Source organism: Coregonus lavaretus (assembly GCF_964263955.1).
Source record: "Coregonus lavaretus genome assembly, chromosome: 30".
NCBI classification, from domain to species: Eukaryota; Metazoa; Chordata; class Actinopteri; order Salmoniformes; family Salmonidae; genus Coregonus; species Coregonus lavaretus.
In genome coordinates this window covers 6,806,460-6,832,480 of record NC_140017.1, presented here as the reverse complement: position 1 = coordinate 6,832,480, position 26,021 = coordinate 6,806,460, and the positions used below count along the sequence as shown (strand labels likewise).

The 26,021-nt window shown below is 43.8% G+C and overlaps 1 protein-coding gene across 1 annotated transcript in view; it reads right to left on the bottom strand.

Annotated features, from left to right (window-relative positions):
* Nucleotides 1-611: 611 nt before the first annotated feature.
* LOC311105362 (E3 ubiquitin-protein ligase CBL-like) overlaps nt 612-26,021 on the bottom strand; it is a 35,626-nt gene continuing 10,216 nt past the window's right edge. The window contains exons 3-16 of the mRNA XM_084147493.1: nt 19,762-19,908; nt 19,072-19,228; nt 15,515-15,636; nt 14,096-14,233; nt 12,918-13,005; nt 12,435-12,566; nt 12,044-12,265; nt 11,227-11,358; nt 10,517-10,894; nt 10,249-10,343; nt 9,865-10,035; nt 9,514-9,602; nt 8,911-9,120; nt 612-8,354 (exon numbers count right to left, since the gene is read on the bottom strand). Of these exons, the coding sequence (XP_084003619.1) occupies nt 8,059-8,354; nt 8,911-9,120; nt 9,514-9,602; nt 9,865-10,035; nt 10,249-10,343; nt 10,517-10,894; nt 11,227-11,358; nt 12,044-12,265; nt 12,435-12,566; nt 12,918-13,005; nt 14,096-14,233; nt 15,515-15,636; nt 19,072-19,228; nt 19,762-19,908 (2,377 nt within the window). The 3' untranslated portion in view covers nt 612-8,058. The remainder of the gene's footprint in view (nt 8,355-8,910; nt 9,121-9,513; nt 9,603-9,864; nt 10,036-10,248; nt 10,344-10,516; nt 10,895-11,226; nt 11,359-12,043; nt 12,266-12,434; nt 12,567-12,917; nt 13,006-14,095; nt 14,234-15,514; nt 15,637-19,071; nt 19,229-19,761; nt 19,909-26,021) is intronic.

The following is a 26,021-nucleotide window of genomic DNA, read 5'->3' as shown; positions in this document are numbered from 1 at the left end:
ATGAAATCCAAATAAAAATCTATTTAAATTACAGGTTGTAATGCAACAAAATAGGAAAAATGCCAAGCGGGATGAATACTTTTGCAAGGCACTGTAAGTTGAGCCAATGGCAAGTTGAGCAAATTTAAGTGTTTAAGTAGTTGTTAAAAGATGCTTAAAATCATTTTAAAGAAAAACGATTGTGATCGTGTTGAATTGTGTTTGGGAAATAAAGATAGACATGGTTTTAAAAAAGGTAGTAGTAATATTTCATTCAGTACAGAAATGTGTACGCGGCTTAATACCCCATACGTAAGTTGTGCCAAGAGACCACTTTCTTTGGACAAGTCGTTTTCATAACTGTAATGATTACATGAATTCTGATTATTTCCAGGGATACACAACATCCTGACATATATGTAGATATCTTTGTTATAAAGAACAGTATATTTTCCTTGATGGAGAGATGCTAAATCTAATAAATGGCTCAACTTACCCCACTCTCCTCAATGGCAAATATAAACTATATTTAAAAACAGGCACTCACACATCTGAGCTATCTTTGTTGCAGGTGCATGGTAACAGTTGAATAACATGAGAAAAAAAATAAGAAACCAGCACACTGCTCTTGCTAGTATCACTGCTCTTTATTAAGCTTTACGTATCGGCCTCAAGGCCTTCGTCAGAGCTTACAAGAGCTCGCTCATGGTCATGTTAAAACACATAACCCAGAAGTTCCTCTTATTAATAATTCATGACACTACAGGTTAAAAGCTGGTTTGCTTAAGTCCGCATCAATCATTAGGGCCAATCAAAAGTTTTTTTTTTTTTTTTTTTACTCATGGTCCTCCCAATCATATATGTTACTGTCCAGTCTGAGGAGACAAATATGACAATCAATCTTTGATAGTATGAAGTAAAATGTATGTTCTGTTCTTTCTACTTCCCTTCAATATCTCCCCTTTTTCAAGATTTTTCTTTTTTGATGTTTGACAAGAACTATCAGTGTTTATTTTGAATATTTTTTAAATTATTTGTAATGTCTATGACTTGCAAAGACTGATTAACCTCAGGACAGGGGAACGGATTCCTTTTGTTTGTAAAAACATTTTTTTGAAAGTAAATGCCAAATAAAAATGCCTGTTCAATGAAAAATGTATCTCTTTAAGCCTGAAAAGATTGTACATCATCTTGACAACTAGAAATCCATTGATAGAAAGAATACTGTATAGTATATACTCCAAATATAAACACAGCTAAAAGAGATCACTTTCGGCTTGTGAAGACAGGAATGTATGCTGTACTATAGTAACTGGTCATCTGGTCATCTCCCATGTTTCCCACATTACTTCCCAACAGTACTAAAACATATTTAGATAAGTAAGATGAGGGGAACAAGAATTGGTTGTACCGGGTCTATATGCATAACAGATCTTAGACCTTTCTTAAGAACACTAAAATGGTGCAAACAATTCTTCCCAAGGAGTTTTACTTAAGGTTCAGATAGAGGAACGAACGACGAGCAAGCAAGTAAGACCAAGATCGCCCCCTGGTGTTCACGCAGGGATGACTGTTGTAGTTGGACAGCAAGGTGGACTGGCAGAGCATCCGCTTATCACTGGGAGATGAAATGGAGGACAAGTGCACACCAATGTGGATAATTAAATCATGTTCAAGTTCACTGTAGAAACTAAAGTCCAAGGTTGCGTTCCGATTTCCACCCTTCTCCCAAAGTGTACATGTGCACACTCCTGTCATGGATTTAAAAGCATTCAGTGTAAGCGTTTGAGGTAGTTTCCACCATTGTTAAATCCATGACTTCATGTATAGGGACTCGGGAGAACGGTAGAGAATCAAGGTATAAACCCAGTTGGGCTATCTTGGTCCTTTCTTTGTGATTCAAGTGACAAGACATGATTTCATCAAATTGAGGGATGTCTATGATAATCGATACATAGAGGAAATAAAAAAACAGGATAAATGATTATGGACAAAATAAATGCAGCAAAGCAAAGTATATATATGCTTCAAATTCCAGAAAATAAAAACATGATTTCATGAAGTTTTGGGGGAGGAGTACAGCAGTAAATTAATAAATACCTTTATAATGGAAAATGCATAACAAAAAACAATGGATTCTGAAAGGTGCCCATTATCGGACCATCCACATGCATGGCCTTACAGACAGATGTTTTAAACCAAAGCGGACGTGGTGGCACTGATGACAGTTTAGACCTTGGTGAGAAAAACTAAAGCAGTAAGGCAGCGAGAGATAGGTGGACACTTGCCCAATCCCAAATCCACCCTATGCACTTACAGAGGACTGAGGGAATTCGATAAATACAAAATGCAGAAAATGCCTCCTTTCCTATCAGAGAGCGAGAAGGAGCAATTTACCATATTACTCCTAAAGGTGCATAGGGGGCAAGGGCTAGGGTTTGATTTGGGATTGGACAAGTGTCCTGCAAAAGTCCAAGCCAACAGCAAGCCTGGGGCACAATCAGCAGCCAATGACATGTTATGTATAAAACATGGCTTAAAAACTAGACAGCTGAAAAAAATGTATTTTTCTGCAACACAGGTGTCGCGACACGTGTGAACCAGAGTAGAGAGAGATAGCTGAACACAGTCCTTGAGCAATGGATAAGTACCGTTAAACAGAGACTGAGACATGACGTCTTTACCTATTATTTTAATAAACAGTATAGCACTGTGCATACTTCCAAAGTAAGGAGCATTAAAAACCATCAAAAAGTTAAATAAACGCCTTGACTGTTTAAGAGAAAAATGGCATCGTGGACAGACAGCTCCCTCTTCTGGTAAAAAGTTCAACAATTCCAATTGAGGAAAGGCGTTTGATGTGTAATGTGGTGACGTTGTCCAATAGGCAGAAGGGTGCAAATAGGTAAGAAGCAATACTGGACTATCTTCGATTGTTAGACCAACGGGCTGAAACATTTACATTTTAGTCATTTAGGAGACGCTCTTATCCAGAGCGACTTACACAGACAATGCCTTATTCTAGTCATCAGGAGGACATTACCGACACATAAACATATGGCACTGCTCACAGAATTATTCAGAAAAGTAACCAAAAACCTTTGGGGAAAGAAATAACAAATAAAATCACATGCACAGGAATGCAAAATGAAATAAAACACCAATTTCCACATTTATCAGTAACTATACACTTCATTTTTAAAGTGACAGTATCGTAGCACAAATTGGTATAGTATGCAGAAAAAAGGTCAATATACACTTACAGTGCCTTCAGAAAGTATTCACACCCCTTCACTTTTTCCACATTTTGTTGTTGTGTTACAGCCTGAAGTTAAAATGGATAAGATTTTGATTTTGTGTATCACTGGCCTACACATAATGTCAAAGTGGATTTTTTTTCCGAAAGCTGAAAATGTCTAGAGTCAATAATTATTCAACCCCTTTGCTATGGCAAGACTAAAGTCCATGCAAAGTATGTGCTTAACAAGTCACATAAGTTGCATGGACTCTGTGTGCAATAATACTTTAACATGATTTTTGAATGAATACCTCATCTCTGTACCCCACACATACACTTATCTGTAAGGTCCCGCAGTTGAGCAGTGAATTTCAAAGACAGATTCAACCACAAAGACCAGGGAGGTTTTCCAATGCCTTGCAAAAAAAGGGTACCTATTAGTAGATGAAAAAAAAAAAGAACAAAAAGCAGACATTGAATATCCATTTGAGTATGGTGAAGTCATTAATTACACTTTGGATTGTGTATCAATACTCCCAGTCATTACAAAGACACAGACGTCCTCCTAACTCAGTTGCTGGAGAGGAAGGAACATTTTCAGGGATTTCAACATGAGACCAATGGTGACTTTAAAAAACAGTTCCAGAGTTTAATGGCTGTGATAGGAGAAAACTGAGGATGGATCAACAACATTGTAGTTACTCCACAATACTAACCTAATTGACAGAGTGAAAAGAAGGAAGCCTGTGCAGAATAAAAATATTTCAAAACATGCATCCTGTTTGCAACAAGGCACTAAAGTAATACTGCAAAATATGTGGCAAAGCAATTCACTTTCTCTCCTGAATAAAGGGTTATATTTGGGGCAAATCCAACACAACACATTATGGAGTACCACTCTCCATATTTTCAAGCATAGTGGTGGCTGGATCATGTTATGGGTATGCTTGTAATCGTTAAGGACTGGGGAGTTTGTCATGATAAAAAAATTAAAAGGAATGGAACTAAGCACAGGCAAAATCCTAGAGGAAAACCTGGTTCAGTCTGCTTTCCACCAGACACTAGGAGATGAACTCACCTTTCAGCAGGACAATAACCTAAAACACAAGGCCAAATCTACACTGGAGTTGCTTACCAAGAAGACAGTGAATGTTCCTGAGTGCCTGAGTTACAGTTTTGACTTAAATCTGCTTGAAAAACCATGAAAATGAAAATGTATGTCTAGCAATTATCAACAACCAATTTGATAGAGCTTGAATAATTTTTTTAAGAATAATGTGCAAATACTATACAATCCAGGAGTGCAACGCTCTTAGAGACTTACCCAGAAAGAATCACAGTTGTAAATCGCTGCCAAAAGGTGATTATAACATATGTTGGCTCAGAGGTGTGAATACTTATGTAAATTAGATATTTCTGCATTTCATTTTCAATACATTTGCAAACATGTTTTTACTTTGTCATTATGGGGTATTATGTGTAGATGGGTGAGAAAAAAAGAAAATGTAATCAATTTTGAATTCAGGCTGTAACAAAATATGGAATAAGTCAAGGGGTATGAATACTTTCTGAAGACACTGTACATACATACATACATACATACATACATACATACATGTTCATACATAGACAAGAATCAGTACAGTAATCAAGATGAAAGGAAAAGCGATTCTGTTCTGAAACCTCACAATCCCTATTGAACATGGTGCATTCAAAAGTTACGTCAACGTTTTGCTCAAGGCAACTAATAACAGAAGAAAAATAAACTAAGGACACCACAAACCTCTTCCAGTCTGGAGACTGTGAGATACAGTTGAGAAGCTAGCCTATACGATGATTCTACAGCCCTGGCGGCAATCCCATTAAATGAGCTTCTCTACCTTTAGGGGTGAAGCCAATGTACCTCAATAGTACCTGTCCTGGAGAGAAAAGTCTGGGGATTTGAGCCAGTGCAATTTTTACATTTTAACCAACAATGTAATAGCAGTCAGCACAAGATGGTGTGCACTTTATAATGACAATTATTCATAGGCTACTTTTGTCAATTCAATACGTGTGGATTTCGAATATTCATCGGTATGGCCTCCCCAAAAATAGAAGTTTGTCGACTGCGTTGAAACTCTGAAGGCCCTATAACCACTGAATCGGAAAACTCAAAAGTGAATGAAGACCTATCATTTAGACACACAGGAACATGATGCACCTACTGTATTCAATGAGTGCATTGGTTAGTTTAACAATGTGTTGTCAACTCATTATTGAGTCAAGACTAGTCGGAACAGTCCATGTGAAAAGTCACTTGTCTTGTACAAATGGTATTCCTGAGTTACAGATCGGATTGCAAAATTCAAGAAATATTCCCACAATTCCCAGGTTGTCCTGGAATCAGGAGGTAACAAGCAGGGAGGGAATCCTAAAACTTAGGAATCCTCCAACTGGGATTTCTGGGAAACCTGGGAATTTTGGGAACATTTCAGGAATTCTGCAACCCTAGTTACAGATGAAGATGTGTTTGTCCTCCTTCAACCAGGAAGTGTTTAACAATCGAAAACATAGAACAAAATGTCCACTTTCCCAACTGGTCCACAAACCCTGCTGTTGTGTTGACCCAAACAATGGTTGTAATATCTCTATAGGAAAAATGAAGTAATACACTCTTTATAACCCTGTCACTGTGTGACCGAAAAGGTTTACGAAAATAAATAAGAGTTGTATAGAATGTGCAACTTTCTTTCCCGTTCCTTTATGGGCTGCAACTCGTCAACATTTTGGGCGTGCGTCTCAACATGTCCTTGTTCACTAAGCTACTGGGCTTTTTGCAGCTGTGCAATTAAGCTGATCCTTAATGACAACGCTCGCACAACTCCCAATTTCATCTAGATTAGATGTACTCCCCTTTAAAGTGGACGTCTGGTTGAGTTATGACACTGTTCCTTTTCATCAATCACATTGTTCGTTTTGCCGATGCTACCACTTAGGTCAATATGCTGACAGTGCCATTTATGATGTCATCTTAATTCCTCTAAAGGCTATCCAGTCCAACACTATCCTAAAGATGGGAAACCAACTGAAGTCAGCTTGATTTGCACAACCCAAGCTGCTTGCAATTTCAAGTATGCTACATCACCAAATAAAGATTACAAATTAGATACTGTCACTTTAAAAAAGAGAGGTTAAACAAAAATATTCACAAATGTACATTTAAGGCTTAATTGTATAGCACTAACAATAGTAGCAGCAGTAAAGCACTTCTGAATTAATAATAACAATAACGATCATTATAATAATAATATATTATTAAAGTAACGGACAACACATTTTTTCCCCACAATGCTGAACAGCTTCGGTATACGTCTCGGACGAAGCTCTCCTCATGTCTGAGCTGTTTTCAATGCATCATCAAATCTTGGCCCGGGACTGGGCCTTTAATAGAATCTGTCAATCCTTTTTCTCTCACCATTAGATTTCAGTACACTTTGCCCCTCCCATTCAGACGATTGGTAGAGAGAAGTGTGTTTAGAAAGAGCACTACATTTAAGGAAGAACGATTCATTCCACATTCATTTTGCACAGGAATAGTAGAGGGATTGGGTCATTGTCCAATCGGGACCTCCCAGATGGCTTCGATTGATTAGATCTGACAGAATGGGAGAGAGAGAGAGAGAGAGAGAACCCCCCCCCCCCCCCACTGTGCTAACACAGACAAAGTCATTTGAAGTTCGTATCACACATTTGCATGGCTTAACAGTGGAGCCAGGACTGCCTCTAAAAACCGTCTTACTGAAAAAACTAAACACAGGCTTCCCAGTCCCAGTTTTGTCATCAAAATCACTGACAAGGTGATTAGGGGTGGTTAGATGTAGGAAATAATACTACCCACAGTAGAAAATGATGCATATAGCTAATAACACAGTCAAACACAGCTTTGCTTTTCACTGGGGTTAAGTGAAATTGTCAATCGTGAGCTAGGTCAGCCATCACGCGTCCCTACCCTACTAGCCAAGTTAATGGCCAGACACACCTAACACACTTCCCAGACAAAGACACATACCCTGTGGGTTAACCTTTCCCATAGCTGTAGATCACTTGAAAACAACCCCCCCCCCACATAACTGGAGACGACAGTCCAGACCTTTAACACTAACATCATGCTACTGTGAGGCAAACAACAACACACAGATTAATTTCCCCAAAAGGTATCGAAGCAATATCATTAAAGGCCATTTTTGACATGTTGCCAAATATTCTGCTGTGAGTCTAGGAAACGCCTGCTTCTGAATGCTAAACCAAATCCGTCTCTCTACTCAGAGGGCTGGGGACTATAGAAGGGTGCTCTCTCCCTCAGAGCAGTCTCAAAGAACCACTATCTTTGTCCTCTGCAATCTATCCTTAACATGAAGAAAAAAAAGACCTTCGAAGCGGAACTCATTGGAAATATATATATATATGTATACATTATACACATTTAATATATATTTTGTTATATATTAAATTCTTATATAGACACACGTACATGTTTTTTTTTTTTTGCGAGGTGTCGATTACATTTCGGTAGAGAGGCCTCGAGAGGACACGAAAACGACTGAGAAAGACCGTCGAAGCTTCGGTTGCGGGATGAGCCTTCATCACCACTTCACCCCATGGGATATGAAGAGCGGCCCTGCAGCACATTACAAAAGGCGTCCGGACACGCGTGGAGTGCAGGGCTCGGAGTCACACACAGTTAGCAGTGAGCTAGCTTTGAGAGGGTGCTGGAGATGAGACTGCAGGGGCTCCAGTTAGCACTGAAGCGCTAGTACCGTAGGCGATGGGCTTTGGGCTGAGCTGGAGCAGAGGAGGTACTATGTAAGAATGTGCGCCGTGGAGGGAATGGAGACAAACTCGCGCAGGATATTCTTGGCCATCTCCATATTGTTCTGTGCAATCATCAGGGCTTTCTGGATGTCCTGGTATGTGTAGCCCTGGCTCATGAGATGCTCGATCTCGCTGGTAATCTGGGGGTTGGCTACTCCTCCACCTCCTTTTCCTCCTCCAGTGCCTAATCCAGGAGGTATGGGGCTGGGCCGGCGCTCTGAGTTGATGCGGCGGGGGAGGGGCTTGGGAGGCCGCTCTGGGGCGTCGCTGGACTCTGAGAAGGCTAGAAGAACAGGGAGGAGAATAGAACAGCATTCACATCACAAACCACAGAACAACAAGCAGCATCCACATTACAATTCAGTACTCCTGCCCAAATCTTGATTCGCAATCGTAAGTCTTGAAGACGGTATAAGGGTGCTCTATGAGTTAAAATGGATAAATATAGGAATACAACACCAGGGACAACCTGGTTAAATACCCAGAGTTAGTCAACCATTTGAGACGCACAGGGCGAGGAGTTTTTCCTCAACACATGACTAGGCCGGAAAAAACTCTAGGCTCTACTAACAGCCTATATCTTACAACTGCAGATAAGAATTGGCTATTCATCTAGCTCAAATCTGATGCACCGTTTGTTGTACATGGTCTCTATCAAATAAACTACCTAGGGCCCAGTGTTCCCTGGTCAGATCAGGTCAGGAAAAAATACAAATGAACTATAGGGGTCTGAAACTCGTGGCTCTGAAGCCACATGCGGCTCTTTAACTACCCCCTATTGAAACCTCTGACCTTACAAATGAACTATATCACCGGCTCAGAGTTGTTGGGGGCCTTACAGGTGGACGCTCCGGGCTCGCTGTCCATGGAGAGACGGCTGAAGGCGGCGGCCCCCAGCTCGGAGAGGGTGCGTCGGGCCACGGCAAACACTGGTTTAGGGATGTCGTAGCCATTCTCCTCCTCTACCTCCTCGGGGGGCTCCCGGACCGGGCAGGGGGACTCCCAGATGGGGCCATTGGTACTGGCCAGGGGGGGCAGCTCAGAGCAATCTGGGGAACGGAGGGATTCACAGTGTGGTCAGAAGGGCGAAATGAAACAATGGCATTTTAATCTCTTCGAATAGAATGGAATTGAATAGAATAGTGTGGGCTATAATAGAATAGTGTGGGCTATAATAGAATACAGTGGGCTATAATAGAATACAGCGGGCTAGAATAGAATACAGTGGGCTAGAATAGAATACAGTGGGCTAGATCGGTGGGCTAAAATGAGAATAGAGCTGGAGTGCTGAACTAGCAAAGATGGGGTATACTGCATGCGTGTTTATAATAAGCAGAAGCAGATAGGGTTTAGAACAGAGTGGTCATAAAGTACTGGTCAAAAGTAGTGCACTAATAGGGTGCCATTTGGCACGCAGCCATAGTGTTGTGGTAGGGCAGTACCAGAGTCTCTGGCCAGGTGAGGCAGGGAGGCTGTGAGGGCCTGGGCGTTATACATTTGAGGTCCTTCATCCAGGTCATTCAGCATGGGCCTACCAAACACAGGAAGGGGAGGGAGACTAAGAGGACATGACATCAAATGGGCAGATATTACTTTTATTATATATATATATTTTTACACTTGTTGGGTTTTTCACTATTGACGGGCAATCAATTGTCAGAATAAGAAAATACATAATTGAAGATGCACACAGTATCCCTACGATATCATCAAAGTTATCAATTAACTTACAGTGACACTTTTCAATGTTTCTCAATGAGCGGGGATACTGCCTTATAGCAGAGGGTGCTTACCATGAGTTAAGAGAGCTGGCCTGGGGGGGTTTGGGGACTGGGGTCTCTGCCACCACAAGGGGGGCTGCCATGGGGGCCAGGACGGGCCGAGACGTGGGGATCATGTAGTCGGACTCCTCGTCACTCTCATAGGCCTCCTCCCCAGCCACAGGCTTCAGACCTGGATGGGGTCTGACAACGCAGGGAGAGAGAAGGGGACAGTTAATATAACCAGGGCCAATGGATTTTGTGACCTGATCAGGGAAAACTCTGGGTTCTGAGGATAGGCTATACCTAGGACAGAGTTTTCTGGGTAAAGTCACTTGGTCAGGAAAAAACACTGGCCCTATACAGGAAATACCACATTTACACAGCAATGAGAGGAGTGTGTGTACTGTACTATACCTTGTTGCCAGAGCGTAGATGGCATTGGCCGAGGCAGAAGGCTTCACTTTGGGGTTGTCGTACTCCTGACTGCCAGATGCCGTGCCTGCAAAACTCTGGTGAGGAACATAGAAGACAGACAATACACAGCTAAAGTCCTACTTCTGTAAATACCAATTTGTGATCCCTACACATTCACACACAATTGTACACAGTCTTGGTATAGATTCAATCCATGTCTGTGAAACCACATTTAAATCAACTGCTCTAATAGAAGCTAGTATTAGACCTTGGCTCCCGTCACCAGCTGATGGTCCAGACTGAGCGAGCTGTTGTTCTTCTGTCCGTCCGTGCATCCGTCTAGGGCTGAGGGTAGGGCCAGGGGGAGGGAGTGTCTGTTGGAGAGCTCCCGGACCCCCCGCGTGTCTCCCACACCGGGTGGCTGTCCGGGGGCCTTGGGCACTGGCCTGGGGTTCCAGTCGGCCAGGTTGCGGTTGGGCGGGGCAGGGGGAAGCTTGAGCTCCCCCAGGGGGGTGCAGGGTAGTGGCCGTCTGCCGAGCCACCCGTCAGGCCCGGCAGAGAGAGGTCTGTCTGGGGGAGGAGGGGGCGGCAGGTTCCTCAGGGCTGGAGGCAGGGGGAGAGGCTTGTCCTTGTGGTGGGAGGATGCCTATGGGAAAGGAGAGCACAATTACAGACCATGAGGACAATCAATTTAATCTGTTTTCAAAAGGAAGAAGTAGTCTACTTCATAGGAGAATGTCAACTTATCAAGGAAGCACATTAATTAACAGCTATCATGCCAAAAACACTTTGGTTTTTTTAACAAAGGTTTTTGGTTTGTGCTATCAAATCATACATTATTACTACTTATTTTGATTTCTATTCAACCTAAATTGTCCTCCAACAGCGGCTAAATAGGACCCTCTCTCACACACATTTCAACTTGTGACATTCCCATTTGTCTATTGCTGTTCGACTGTGAATGCGCAGAGAGCTTGCCTTGGATGTGGCCCCTGGGCTGGATGCTCCTGGGGGGTTGGTGGGTCGGTGCTGCAGGAGGTCAAGGCGGGGGGGCACGGGGGGCAGGGAGGACTGGGGCGCCAGGGACATGGGCGAGGGGGGCCGCTCCACCTGCAACGTACCAACAACATCACCCCACAGCTCAGGGAGAGAGTTCTAGAAACTTTTCACTGCACACTTACTCTTCAATACCAGAGAAAACATTTCCCATCACATCAAAGCTGTGTGTAGTCTCACTCTCAAAGTATTAGTCTATTCAAGCTTACTCCACTGGCTGAGTTCTGACGTGTTACAAAGGGACAGCTGAAAGATGCTGGCTCACAACAGGAGAAAAGGGCCCTGCACATCAAACACCTGGAAGAAGCAAAGCTAACCCTGACCTTAGAAGTCAAAGATGAAAGCTATGTGATCTTAGACTCTGAAGGTGTGAGAAAGAGAGGAAGAGTACCTCAGAACAGTTCAGTTTACAGCAGGGGTGCACAACTATAGTCCACAAGGATTTCAGTAGGCTTTATGCCCACATTCAGTAGGCCAACTTTGAGAAAAATTCAGTCACAAATAATAAGTTTCTATCTGAACGGTCCACAATGTTGTGCCTTGCTGAACGTAGCCCAGGGATAGAGGAAGAGTAATGTAAAGTTGTCCCTAGACACTTGGGTCAGTTTCGCATTTTCCCCACTAATGTTAAGGTTAAGATTGGGGGAGGGGAAGCTGATCCTAGACCTGTACCTAGGGGAAACGTCACCCAGGAAGAGAGCTCCATATCAGCTTTAGGCCCCATCTAGACGGCGCTCACCTTGGAACAGGCCAGCTTGCTCATCATGAGGTGGGGGTCTTCCAGCCGGTCGTCTTCGTCATCGTCGTAGCTGGGCGACGGGGCGCCCTCCGCCCCGAACATGCCCCTGCAGCCCCCGTAGGAGCCCCCTATGGGGTCCTTGGGGTCAAAGGGGTCAACCACGATGGGCTCCGTGCCCTTGATCTCACAGCGGCAGAACGGGCAGCCCTGACCCTCCGACTCCTGAAGGAGAAGAAAAGAACAGAGAGAGGGAGAGAGAGAGGGAGGAGGGATTACGGAAATTCATGACTATATGAGGATGCACATGCATACACCCACATACACACTGCCGCCCACTGACCCAAACACCCGCCCCTACCCAGCAGTGTGAGAGAGACTAGGCGTACAGTACCTGCCAGGCGGTGAGACAGGAGGTACACATGAGGTGACCACAGGGCTCGATCTTCACGTCCTTGTCGTTCTCCGCACAGATCTTACACAGCTGGAAGGTGGAGCCCATCTCACAGTACAGCTCATATTGCTCCTGAGGACAAACACACAGAGATACATAGTCAGCCATGGGATTTCAGCAGACCTCCCTGAGCGCAGGATAACACGTACAGTAAATACAAATAGAGCACATTAAAGCACCCTTAGTTTAGTTTGGTTCTTATAAGGCAACAAAAAGGAGCCAGGGTCGTGTTCAGTAGTGCACACCATTGAAATTTTTTTTTAAACAGAAAACAAATTAGAATTTCCTACTGGACAAGTTCAGATAGTACGCTGTTTCACTCAGTTTCAAAACTTTTTCTCTACAGAGCAGGACCCAATATTCAGGAAGTGCAGTATGTAAGGTTATGAATACGAGAGACAGATGGAGATAAGAGAGACCCACCTGTGTGACTTTGATATGGTCTTGTGGCGAGGGTTCACACAGTCCTGTGAGGTCTGGGTTCTGGCTGCGCCCGTCAGGGAACAGGTAGCTGGACAGAGGAGATGGAACTCTGGTCACTCACAAGGGTCAACCAACACACATAGGTTGTGTCTCAAATGTCACCCTATTCCCCATATCAAGTACACTACTACTGACTAGAGCCACACAGGGCTGCCAAATAGGATCAAAAGCACGGCACTTTATCGGGAATAGGGTGTAATTTGAGTCGCAGCCATACTGTTTGTTTTTGACTATGTTTTTCATGTAACCTTGAGGCCTTAGTGATACTTTGCATAGTGGCTTTATAGAACACATGTGTCAGGCTCTTTGCAAAGCAAATCGCATGTAGCCTAAAACCTTTCACAGACTAATTCAGCATTTGATTACAGGTTTGAAGATACTTACCACAGCGTTTATAAAACAAAACAGAAGTTTGAATACTGGCATACTCTAGGACAGTGGTTCCCAACCGGTCTTCGAGGAACCCCAACAGTATATTTTCTTGTTGAAATCCCAGACAAACACACCTCATTCAACTTGTCAAGGAGTTTTTTAGTTGAATCAGGGGTGCTTGTCTGCGACCACAATAGAAAGGTGTACCTGTTGGGGGTACTCGAGGGCAAGAGTTTGGAACCACTGCTGTAGTAGACGGAACTCTGGTCACTCACAAGGGAAAACCAACACACATAAGTTGTGTCTCAAATTACACCCTATTCCCCATATCAAGTACACTTCTACTGACTAGAGTCACACAGGAGACACCATTATATCTACTATCCACCCAAACCTCTGACTGCACATTGCAAATCAAACTCTCCTGCTGCTTATGAAAACAGAAGAGGAGGACATGGAGTCGTGGCCGATGCAACATGAGACGTGTTGGTTTGAGTTCAGTGGCACAGGGACTTTGAGATGCCAAATTATCCACATGGTTTATAGAAAGATCACCTCTTGGGTTGAGACTGGAGAGAGTGAGAGCGAGAAATAGATACAGAGACGAGCGAGAAACAGACAAAGACAGACAGACGGACACAGTTAGAGAGACAGAAAGAGAGAGAGAGAGACCGAGATAGAGACAGACACAGAGAGAGAGAGAGAGAGAGAGAGAGAGAGAGAGAGAGAGGGGCTGGTGAACTCACAATCCTTCCCGGAAGCCGTCGATGAGGGCCTGGAAGAGGGGCTTGTTGTGGGGGATGGTCTGCAGGATGTTCCCATCTGCAGTGACGTAGCCGATGGCCCACTGGCCCAGCCGCGTGCAGCTCAGCCTGAAGATGTAGCTGTGGAACATAAACACAGGGAAAACACCCTAAATAAATGACAAATCCCAGCTCATCCCCACCCTAAGCAAACTCCTGGTGAGCTTCTCTGTCCTGAGTTTAATACGAAAGGATATACATTTTTAATTAACAAGCCTTTTATAAAGCAATTGTAGGCATTACAAGCTTTTGTAAACAATATACTGTACATGCTTATAAATTGTATTGCTTATAGTGTGAGAGTGTGTACACACAAACACAGCTTACAATGCAGTACATGTTTATACATCACAGAATCCTCAAGTATTATTAGTATGAATACACTACCCATAAATAGTTAAGTAATGCTTATTCATTAAAATCATTATAAAGAGTCACCAATTTTGTCATCTAGGAGTAAGAGGTGAATGAAGGCTAAATACTTGCTGTGTTGTGTCACACACTTGCCCTCTGTTGGAGCCAGTATTGACATCAGCCCAGTCTCTACAATAGGCCTATTGATGCTAGGTACCATGCTGTTCCATGTGCCACAGGGGGCACGTGAGACCGGGGGGTGAGGGCGGACTGGCGCCTTCTGTGTCATTGTGTAAGTGTGCGTTGGACAGCCAAGCTGGTGGTGCTCGCCACGGTGTGTAAAGGTCGAGTTTGTTAGTGTGTGTAAGCTCATGACAGACTGAGACTGTAAGAATGTAGTGTGTTTAACAGTAGTCTAAGTAGCTGTTTTGGAGTGTGAGAGTATGTGACAGCATGGGCAAGACTCAAGTCAGTGACAATCACACATCATGTTGGAGAAAAAAAACGTGAATATGCAAAGTCATGGTTATAATGCGATGGTAACTTGAATGAAAGTGTATAATTAAGCAATAATGCACGATGGGATGTGGTATATGGCCAATATACCATGGCTAAGGGCTGTTCCTATGCACGACGCAAAGCGGAGTACCTGGATACAGCCCTTAGCCGTGGTATATTGGCCATATACCACAAACCCCTGAGGTGCCTTATTGCTATTATAAACTGGTTACCAACGTAATTAAATATTTTGTCATACCCGTGGCATACGGTCTGATATACCACTGCTGTCAGCCAATCAGCATTCAGGGCTCAAACCACCCAGTTTATAATAAATATCATCGTCTCTCACTGGGTTTGTGCTTTGACAATAGCAGAGAAAGTGTATCTGGCTGAGGTGTGCGTGCGTCAGTGTGCATACGCTGTGTCAGTGTGTGTGAGCGTGTGTTGATGTGTGCATGTCAGTGTTGCATGTGCCTGTTGTGTCTGTATGTAGACTCTCTCACTGACCTGCCAGGCTTGTGGATGAACTTCTGCAGCCGGGCCTTGACCTCATCGTAGGTGAGGAAGGCCATGTAGCCAGGGTGAGTCACCGCCAGGCTATTCCAGTTCCTCAGCAGAGACGACCAAGGCTGTATACACACACACGGGCACACAGTTAACCAATAATGTATGAAAAATGTATGCACTCACTAACTAAGTCGCTCTGGATAAGAGCGTCTGCTAAATGACTAAAATGTCAAATGTCTCAGAGTGGTACAACACGGTGGTACAACGTGGAGAGTAACGCAAACAAATCTAACGAATCATGAAAGCTCCCTTTACTTTCTCCAGAGATGCAACCCTATCTCCATATCAGATCTGGCCCCTGGGAATGGTAATGTGGTAACGATGGTGAGAAGCTACTGTATTAAGAGTAAATCACCTTGCGCTGCACTACGCCTGCCTGTTTGAGTACACTGACACACCATGAGGAACTATTTTCAGCTGGCTGGTCTTAAAATGTATGTGTGGTGACAAGAGGAAAGAGGAAATAGAGTTAGTCCAGTGTTCTACTGCTAGCAATGGAAGCTAATGCGCTATAACAAACTCCTTTAAAATGTACTTAGCGATTAGCTAGCATACGTAGCAGTTCGAAGGGGGATCCACACCAGTGAGTTTGTGAGGTCTCTTGACACGTCAAAAACTATGAAAGAAAGCGTGAAGTGAAGTGAACTCATGCTGATGGTTTAGAGGCAAAATTAAGTGGAAACACAGTGACCAAAGACCTAGCCTTGTTCAACACAGTTAACCAATAATGGGCTATGCATGTATGGTGACCCAACAGACTGCAAACCGCCGCCCTGTAACTTCTTCTAAAGATGCATTTTCAGATGTAATTTAAAAGAAATGTCTGTAACTGTGAAAGTATTTAAATTAGGATGCTTTTCTTAGCCTAGTCTACGCCCAATGTACACAACCCTAGGACACGGGTTGAGTCAGCTAGGGTATATCAGTCGGTTGTTTCAGCTTTTACTTCAGATTCAGTCACAATATGACCAGAAAGAAAGCTACCTCACATCTATTCTCATACGTGTTCCTCTTTACCTCAAGCACTACTAGGTGCTGAGTGTCATGCATGCAGCATCACCGATATGAGCCATTAGCAAATCTACTAATGCACTAAACCTAACCATCAGATGTCTATGACTATGGCTCCTGTGCTAAGACATCTCTGGCAGACAGCAGTCATAATTATACATTTACTACTACAGGTATCTTTATCGTCAGTTTGGCTATCGTACAAAGGAAGCTAGCATGTAGCAAATGGATATGTCACAAATGGCACCCTATTCCATTTAGTGAACTACTTTTAACCAGACCACCCTGTCTTGTGTTACTAACTGGAAATGATGCTTCCATCCAATTGTGCCCTACTGCAGTGTCTCCACTATCTAGCTATCATACAGATGAATTCACATGCTGATGAGAAGCATGACCTTGATGTGCAGGGAATTCAAAAGAACGAGCGCTCTCGGCAAACACACCACGGCTATTTCTAGGGCGCTTCCAAAACCCAAATAATGAGTCTGTATTCAGCTGTTCAGCACGACTCGCAGACAGACAGCCACCTAGGTCGCACTGTATCCATTCCACTCACTATCACACAAGCCAGGGAGCTAGCTAGGGCCTAATGGAAATAACAAAAAAACATCAAATCAGACTGAAGTACACTTCCCCTCAGGAAACAAATATTAGTCGTCCCTTAGTAACAACAAAATAAACAGATGACTAAAAGGGAAGCATTTATATAAACCTTAGCTTTTAGGTTTTGAAATTGGCATGTAAGTGGTGTGGGTCATATTCATTAGGCACCAAACAGAAGAAAATGGACTGAAACAAGGAACAACTACTTGCACTTGTCCAAATAAGAAACACTAATTTCCATTTTCCATCCCAAAATGTTTTACGATATTTTCCGGTGTGTGCCCTAATGAATACAGCCCAGTGCTTCATGCATCATAGAGCTCCCTATAATGAGACAATTACTTCCGGGGAAAAACACGCACAGCAGCACTAAACATGACGTGTGTGAAGAAGAGCAGCGGCTGGTTTCCCGGACACAGATTAATCTCCATTGAAACTACATGAGTCCTAGACCGGGCTTAATCTGTGTTCCGGGAAACCGGCACTAGAACTTGTTTCAATGCAAGTAGATTAGAGATTTGTCACATATGGATCAAAATTGCAAAAATATTTCCATATTTGCAATGGACTAGTCAGATTCCGAGGTCCTTTGTGACAGGACGGGTATGTTGTAGTACAGTTTGTTCCTCACAGCTAACCAGCAGTGAAAGAATGGCCCAGTAAGCGCCCTCTGTTCTCTGTACAGTGGCCACTTAAATACTTGATAGAGTTAGCCCAAAAAAGCCACTCCTCTCCTAGGCATTTACCAATTTCATCCAGTCCCGACTCCCTGGAAAGCAGTGATTCTCAACTGGTGGGTCGCGACGCATGTTTTGAATGGGTCGTGAGTGTTTTAAAAAAAGGTTTATACTGCAGTCTGAACTTAAATGACTAAAACCAGGAAGAAAATGTGTAGAAATAATAATGTTTTAACCTCAACTACTTTAACCTCAACTACTTTTCTTCAATCATAGTATTTTCAATTTAGAGTTATTTATTTAGTGGATTTGGTTGATTTTGGAGTCTCAAACCAGAATATGGGCAAAATTGAACTATTGACAATGAAAAAGGTGAGTGTTGTTCCCTTGTCATAAAACTGGCACATTTACTATCAATATAGAATTAAATATAGCTTTCCAGATTGCATTTTGGCAAAAATAAATAAAATCACGATGCGAATATTGGATTGCGACTAAGACAACCTGGTTCAATTTGGGTCCTGAAGCAAAACCAGTTGAGAACCACTGCTGTAAAGTGCATAGGTTCTTTAAGAGTTGGAGACTGCATTATGCCAACAACAAGGGGCAGCAAGAGGCCTCTATTCAGCCTGGAGACACGCAACGCAGCAACTCAACTCAAAACACTGGCCCCCTCTCTCTCAGCAGGCACTGCCACACAATTCCACATAGCAGAGAAACACACATGGCCACAATAGTCTCACTTTGCCAAACTCGTGTGTAATTAGAAAGTGCGGCTATGGTGAGAGGCTATTGGCTACAATAATGACCATTGTTTGGCCCATTACCCCCGACTTTTAAACTGTAGATAGGAGTTAGTGATGGTACAACGATGTGTGGTGGAACTATGGAGGACTATACCTGGGATACACAACACAAATACAGACACTCATAATAATGGCCATTGTTAGACTCTTTTCTCAACTCATCTCTCAAGAGAAATTGTGTACATTGGTGCAGTGGTGTGTAGTACGAGGGGGGCTGTGTGTGAGAGTGTGTGTGTGTGTGTGTTTGAGTGCATGCGACCATGCATGCGAGTGTGTGTGCATCCATGCACTTGTGTGCGTGTTTTTGTGTGTCCATGCGCATGTACGTGTGTGTTTGAATGCGTCCGTGTGTGTGTGTGTGTGTGAGTGTGCATGTGCGTGTGAGTGTAGGCCCAACCTGGAAGAGCCTGGTGAAGATGTCAAACTCGAAGACTGAGATGTAGTCGTTGCAGGCGAGGTCGATGGTGGACTTGAGGGCCATGGCTTCCAGGCCCGAGCTGATTGGGTGGAACTCGTGCAGTGCCTGCCGGAACACCTTCCAAGGCACTATAGTCCTGAAAACACATCAGGACAACATGCTTACTATACCCATCGAGTAGAACAAGCAACATTGATGTATTGTATTAAACCTTCCCTGTTATTGCACTTACGATGTCCGATCCCACTTCTGATTCTACCCTGAATATGGACGTTCCAAACATGTTATTCGCTACAGTGCAACAATAGTGTTTAGGGCAGGGGTCAGCAGCGACATTATGCCACGGGATGATTTTGTTATTTTTATGGAGACATTTTCGTCAGGCCATATGAAATCTTGTGGGCTTAATTTTGCCAGTTGCTTTTCCTGGTTCTGGGTGTTTATGGTGATTGACAAAAATGTGACTAATAAAAAGAGACTCAATTAACTACTTTCTATCTGCTTACCTAGGCTACCTCACGTAGCTTGAAAAGGCATTTATTTCTTCCTGTTTCCATCATGTGGTGCATCAATATATCCAATCTAACCACTTAGATGTAAATACTTCCACTATGACTGGCTAGCGTGCAGTAAATGTCTACTTTTTGTAGAGAGCAGAGGTGGACTCACTTGTCCCCAAACGATCTTCTCCAGAACTCGGCGGCATCAGCCTTGGTGATTCTGAAGTTATCCCCCTGGAACAGGCCATTGGGGAAGATGGCTTTGAGCTCGGCCAGCATGTGACTGAAGATCAGAGACAACTTGGTCAGGTTCCGTCTACAGAAGAGGAACAGAGAGAGAGAAAGTATTATAGAACTTGATGTTAGATGGTTCCTCACCCTGAAAGTAGTCTTATGAACCAGGAGAAACTAATCCATGGTTCGGTTTTCTTTAAACAGCCACTACAAATTTCAGCTAACTTTAGCCACCGATAGCTAATATGTCATGTTAACATGACTTTGTAATTTCCACACCAAAACATAGATAGAGGCCAGGGGCTGAGCTCCATGGTGGAAGCTGAGAGAGCGAGCGCGCCAGGACGGACCAGACCTCCATCACACTACACACGCTAGCCTGGGCCCTGGGTGTGCAGTGGAAAAGAAAGCGTGTGATTTACGGGATAGCACAGTGAGGGATTGTGCGAGGCTCTTGGGGGGGGCCGGGGAAATTGATATGCACAAGAGAGCGCGAGAGTGTGGCGGCAGTGCCGTCGCAGTTGCCTCCAACCAGATTCTCCCTCTCCTCTCTCCCGCTCTCTCTCTCTCTCTCTCCACAATGCCAGCACAGAGGAAGGGTGGGGAAGGGGAGAGAGAGGAGAGGACAGAGACTTATAATGAGCTCAAAAAGACAGAGGATACAGACACCCTGCCAAATTGTGTGAGCGTGTGTGTGTGCCTGTGGGGACATTTTTTACACTCAACTGCAGAAATAATTGATCCTCTTTTTTTTGTGAATGGCTTTCCAGCTAAGCCTTAAAGTGAGTGAGGCGAGGCATTCTATAGTAGTAGAAACCTATCTGCCCCGCTGGAAATCAGTCCTGTGTCGTTTCCCCTCGTCACAACCCTTGCAAAACTAAGCCTGTTTTACAATTCAATTCTCTAATCCCTCCTTTACACTTTCCAGTTTAATTTCAAATTCATCAACCAATGGGCTTCATTTATTATTAATTAATTAATTAATTAATTAATTAATATGCCATTTAGCAGACGCTTTTATCCAAAGCGACTTACAGTCGTGCGTGCATACATTTTTTTTTGTGTATGGGTGGTCCCGGGGATCGAACCCACTACCTTGGCGTTACAAGCGCCGTGCTCTACCAGCTGAGCTACAGAGGACCATTTATCTCAGAGATGTATTTTGCGCTGGAAAAGTATGCCCACATTTCTAGAAGGGGTAGTACTGTGGGTGAGGTTGGCATTACTGCCCCTAGCTAACTGAGTGGGCAGTGATGGCAAACAGAAAGTGTAAATTGGAGTCACCTTCACACACACATAAGCACATTCGTGCGCACACAATTAGCCGTTTGTGAGGGTAGTCTTGTGTTGTCATACCGCCAAAATCACGTCGCCGTCACGCCTCCCTTAGAGGTCTGGAGAATTTTGAATTACAAAAATTGTTTGAATGGTCTGTAAGGTTTTAATTGGATGCTACATTTCAAGAACCCTCCCCCACATACCCGTTGGTGCTACGTGTTATATTCGTCACCGTTTTCAGACCGGGAAGGACACATTTTGCAGAGTTGTTCCGTATGCTAGTTTGCAACATTGCAGAAAATGGAAGAAAACCTGGAGGAAAAACGTAATTCTGTTTTGCCAGAAGTGTGCTCTATACACAAAATTGACATATCGATGGGGTTTTAAAAATCGGCGATTTCCCGGCCATCCTCACGCACTGTTGCACCTACGACACTAATCTAGTGAGCACTATTGGAGTTCCGCCCAAGCAAGGCGTTTGATTGGTTTGATGTGTTGCGCGGCGTCACTGATTTACACCGGGTGTCTACCTCATTTAGCTATTTTTCTGCCATGAACTTCCCCTGGATTCCAATTTTAGGGAAGCCTGGTTCTTGATGACACTAGTGTGAGGGCACTGCTCTGTGGTAAAGTGCCCTCAGTGAAGCACAGCTGTGGCGCGTCACTGGCACAGGGTATGCCATATGTGAGAGAGACTAGTCTGTGTGCGTCACCCTTCTACAAGACAATGAGTTACACTGCCAATCCTGAGAGTGATGCTGTAGCTTATGAGTTTACAGTGTGCCTGCCAGCGTGTATGTTGTTGTGTTTCCTCATATCTGACTAGGGAAGGACGTTTGCTCTGTATTTCTCTGTGCAGCTGAGCATGGCTCCAATGCTAAGCCAAGAGAGGCAGGGGGCCCTAACTCTTAAAATGCATCTCCTGTATGTTGTGGTCCTCTGTAGCTCAGCTGGTAGAGCACGGCGCTTGTAACGCCAAGGTAGTGGGTTCGATCCCCGGGACCACCCATACAAAAAAATAAAAATGTATGTACGCATGACTGTAAGTCGCTTTGGATAAAAGCGTCTGCTAAATGGCATATTATTATTATTGTTTGCTACAGAGTCCAGGCTAGTGGACGGTGGAGTCGACACACTGCTTAGCTATTCCTATCCTATCAGAGGGCAAGGTGGCGCTATTAACACAATGTTTAGGCTTAGCATATCCTCGCAGATTCCCACAAGTGCATATAGGCTGGTCCTCTACTCTACTCCTCTGTCTGTGTGTGTCATCTGCTTTAACACAAAACTAGTGTTCACAGACAACAACAGCACCGAACAAAAGTTAGTTTGACCAGCGCCAATGGGGCTCAGGCCAATAGTGCACTAAATAGGGAATAGGGTGCTATTTGGGACGGAGACCTTTTCTTAGTCTGCATGCGCTAGTTAACCCGCAGATACATATTCCCCCCTTAATCCACTGCTGCCTCGACAACAGAGCCTAGATCCTCGGCGTTACCGTGGCGATGGGCCAAGAAATCCCTGGATACGACGCTCATGGCGACCCCCTCCTCCTATAAGGACCTTTGACCTGCAGCTGGCTGCTCCCTTCCAGTTTCCTGTTTTCTGCGATAGAAGGCGAGAAAGTTAAAGCCGCGACCCACTTGAAGCCAATTGCTGGCGGACGGACGGTCTGCTGGACTAAATGACAGTGGCTGGGGCACTACACACATTATGCCTACAGGACAATCGGGGAGAGGGGGCTTGACATCTTGTAAGCCTGGTGGTAGGCCTGCTCTCAATGCGATACAATGTAGCCGTCGGTCTGTCTGTGTCTGTCTGTGAACTAGGACCCCCTGCACCCACTGTGCAGCAACACAAGCACGCCACAGTAGTCATATCGACGCTTCTACAGAGAAAATAAACACATTGCAGCCACACTGGGTTCCCCTTTCATCCCAGTCATCACATTTTATATGTAACTTTCCGGAACTGGCTTCTCACCGGATCTCTGTCAGGAAACAGCAGTGACAGCAGACTTACGCGCACACACACGTGCGGTCGAGCGCACGCACACACAGACTTCGACTGACATCCTGATCCACCAACGCAAAACATAATTTAAAAAAAGTGAGACTGTTTAATTCCTCTAATGTCAACCACCCTGATAAAGACACGAGTCGCCACCTAACCCCTGAAAGCTTTCCACTCGAAAAGTGCTAACAGTGTTAGAGAAAGCAACCGATGGTTTCAGGTCAAATAAGGAACTGTTTATAGCCTAATGTTCCACATAATCTAGTGTGAGGACTAGATTATCTGTATTATTTTGAAACTGGCAGCAGTACGCCATAAATAAACATGATGCGGTGTTGCCTCTGTGTGTGTGTGTGTGTGTGTGCGCATATACAGTTGAAGTTGGAAGTTTACATACACTTAGGTTGGAGTCATTAAAACTAGTTTTTCAACCACTCCACAAATTTCTTCTTAACAAACTATAGTTTTTGACTTTGAGCATGTCAAGTAATTCTTCCAACAATTGTTTACAGACAGATTATTTCAATGTATCACAATTCCAGTGGGTCAGAAGTTTACATACACATAAATTGACTGTGCCTTTAAACAGCTTGGAAAATTCCAGAAAATGATGTCATGGCTTTAGAAGCTTCTGATAGGCTAATTGACATAATTTGAGTCAATTGGAGGTCTACATGTGGATGTATTTCAAGGCCTACCTTCAAACTCAGTGCCTCTTTGCTTGACATCATGGGAAAATCAAAAGAAATCAGCCTAGATCTCAGATAAACAATTGTAGACCTTCACAAGTCTGGTTCATCCTTGGGAGCCATTTCCAAACACCTGAAGGTACCATGTTCATCTGTACAAACAATAGTACGCAAGTATAAACACCATGGGACCACGCAGCCGTCATACAGCTCAGGAAGGAAACAAGTTCTGTCTCCTAGAGATGAACGCACTGAAGTGCAAATCAATCCCAGAACAACAGCAAAGGACTTTGTGAAGATGCTGGACGACACAGGTACAAAATATCTATATCCACAGTAAAACGAGTCCTATATCGACATAAACTGAAAGGCCACTCAGCAAGGAAGAAGCCACTGCTCCAAAACCGCCATAAAAAAGCCAGACTACGGTTTGCAACTGCACATGGGTACAAAGCTCTTACATTTTGGAGAAATGTCCTCTGGTCTGATGAAACAAAAATATAACTTTTTGGCCATAATGACCATCGTTATGTTTGGAGGAAAAAGGGGAAGGCTTGCAAGCCGAAGAACACCATCCCAACCGTGAAGCACGGGGGTGGCAGCATCATGCTGTGGGGGTGCTTTGCTGCAGGAGGGACTGGTGCACTTCACAAAATAGATGGCATCATGAGGAAGGAAAATTATGTGGATATTTTGAAGCAACATCTCAAGACATCAGTCAGGAAGTTAAAGCTTGGTCGCAAATGGGTCTTCCAAATGGACAATGACCCCAAGCATACTTCCAAAGTTGTGGTAAAATGGCTTAAGGACAACAAAGTAAAGGTATTGGAGTGGCCATCACAAAGCCCTGACCTCAATCCTATAGAAAATATGTGGGCAGAACTGAAAAAGCGTGTGCGAGCAAGGAGGCCTGCAAACCTGACTCAGTTACACCAGCTCTGTCAGAAGGAATGGGCCAAGATTCACCCAACTTATTGTGGGAAGGTTGTGGAAGGCTACCCGAAACGTTTGACCCAAGTTAAACAATTTAAAGGCAATGCTACCAAATACTAATTGAGTGTATGTAAACTTCTGACAAACTGGGAATGTGATGAAAGAAATAAAAGCTGAAATAAATCATTCTCTCTACTATTATTCTGACATTTCACATTCTTAAAATAAAGTGGTGATCCTAACTGACCTAAGACAGGGAATTGTTACTAGGATTAAATGTCAGGAATTGTGAAAAACTGAGTTTAAATGTATTTGGCTAAGGTGTATGTAAACTTCCGATTTCAACTGTATGTGTACGTGTGTGCGTGTATACGAGCGTGTGTGTGCGTGCAGTGCGGTCGGGCTAGGGGTGATGTGCAGGCCAGTGTAACTCAAGCTGAAACGGCAGCCCAGGAAGTGTTAACTGCATTTCCATTCACAGCAGCGCTAACAGCTTGGCTTGCATGTGGCATGATGGGTAAAAGGCCAGTCAGTCGAGTGCTTTTCACAGAGCCAAATGAAGTCAGACCCAGAGCAGATAACTGGCCCCTAATGGCCTAATATAAAGGGTGTGTCCGAAATCGCACTCTATTCACTGCATAGCACACTTCTTTTGATCAGGGCCCATAGGGCTCTGGTCAAAAGTAGTGCACTAAATAAGGAATTGAGACTAAACTGATGCATGAATGAAGTGGCAAAGAATGTCAAATTCAGCAGCCTAAAACGCAGATAAGCAGACTCAATGAGTGACGCTACAGCATGCATTATGTAAACGTAGGCTATATCACATTCTCTGCAAGCACCCTAAAAAAAATCGACACATCCTTTTGCGTGATATTGTTATCCGACAGTGCATTTCCCTATTGCTGTAAGTGATCCGTTCGCGCAGACCTTTGCCCGCAGATAAGATGGGAGAGATAGTCAAAGCCAATAGCCTGCTCCTGAGAGAGAAACTATTGTTTTACCAGCAGGCTGGCTGCCTGTCTAGTCAGGCAGATCTATAGAAAATGGGAAGTCAGACCTTATCTTAGGCAAGGGCTTTGAGGGCCAAATTTAGCAACTGGCACAAGTGCCCTCTGCAAATAGAGTGACGTTGTGGTACTAATGCTGGCAGGGACATGAACTTGGCATAATACCACAGAGTTCCGGCAGCATAGATAGGAGGCAGAGAAGCCCCTTTTGATAGCAACTACATATGACAACCGTTTTGTCAACATTCACAAAGCTATCAAATTAAACCATT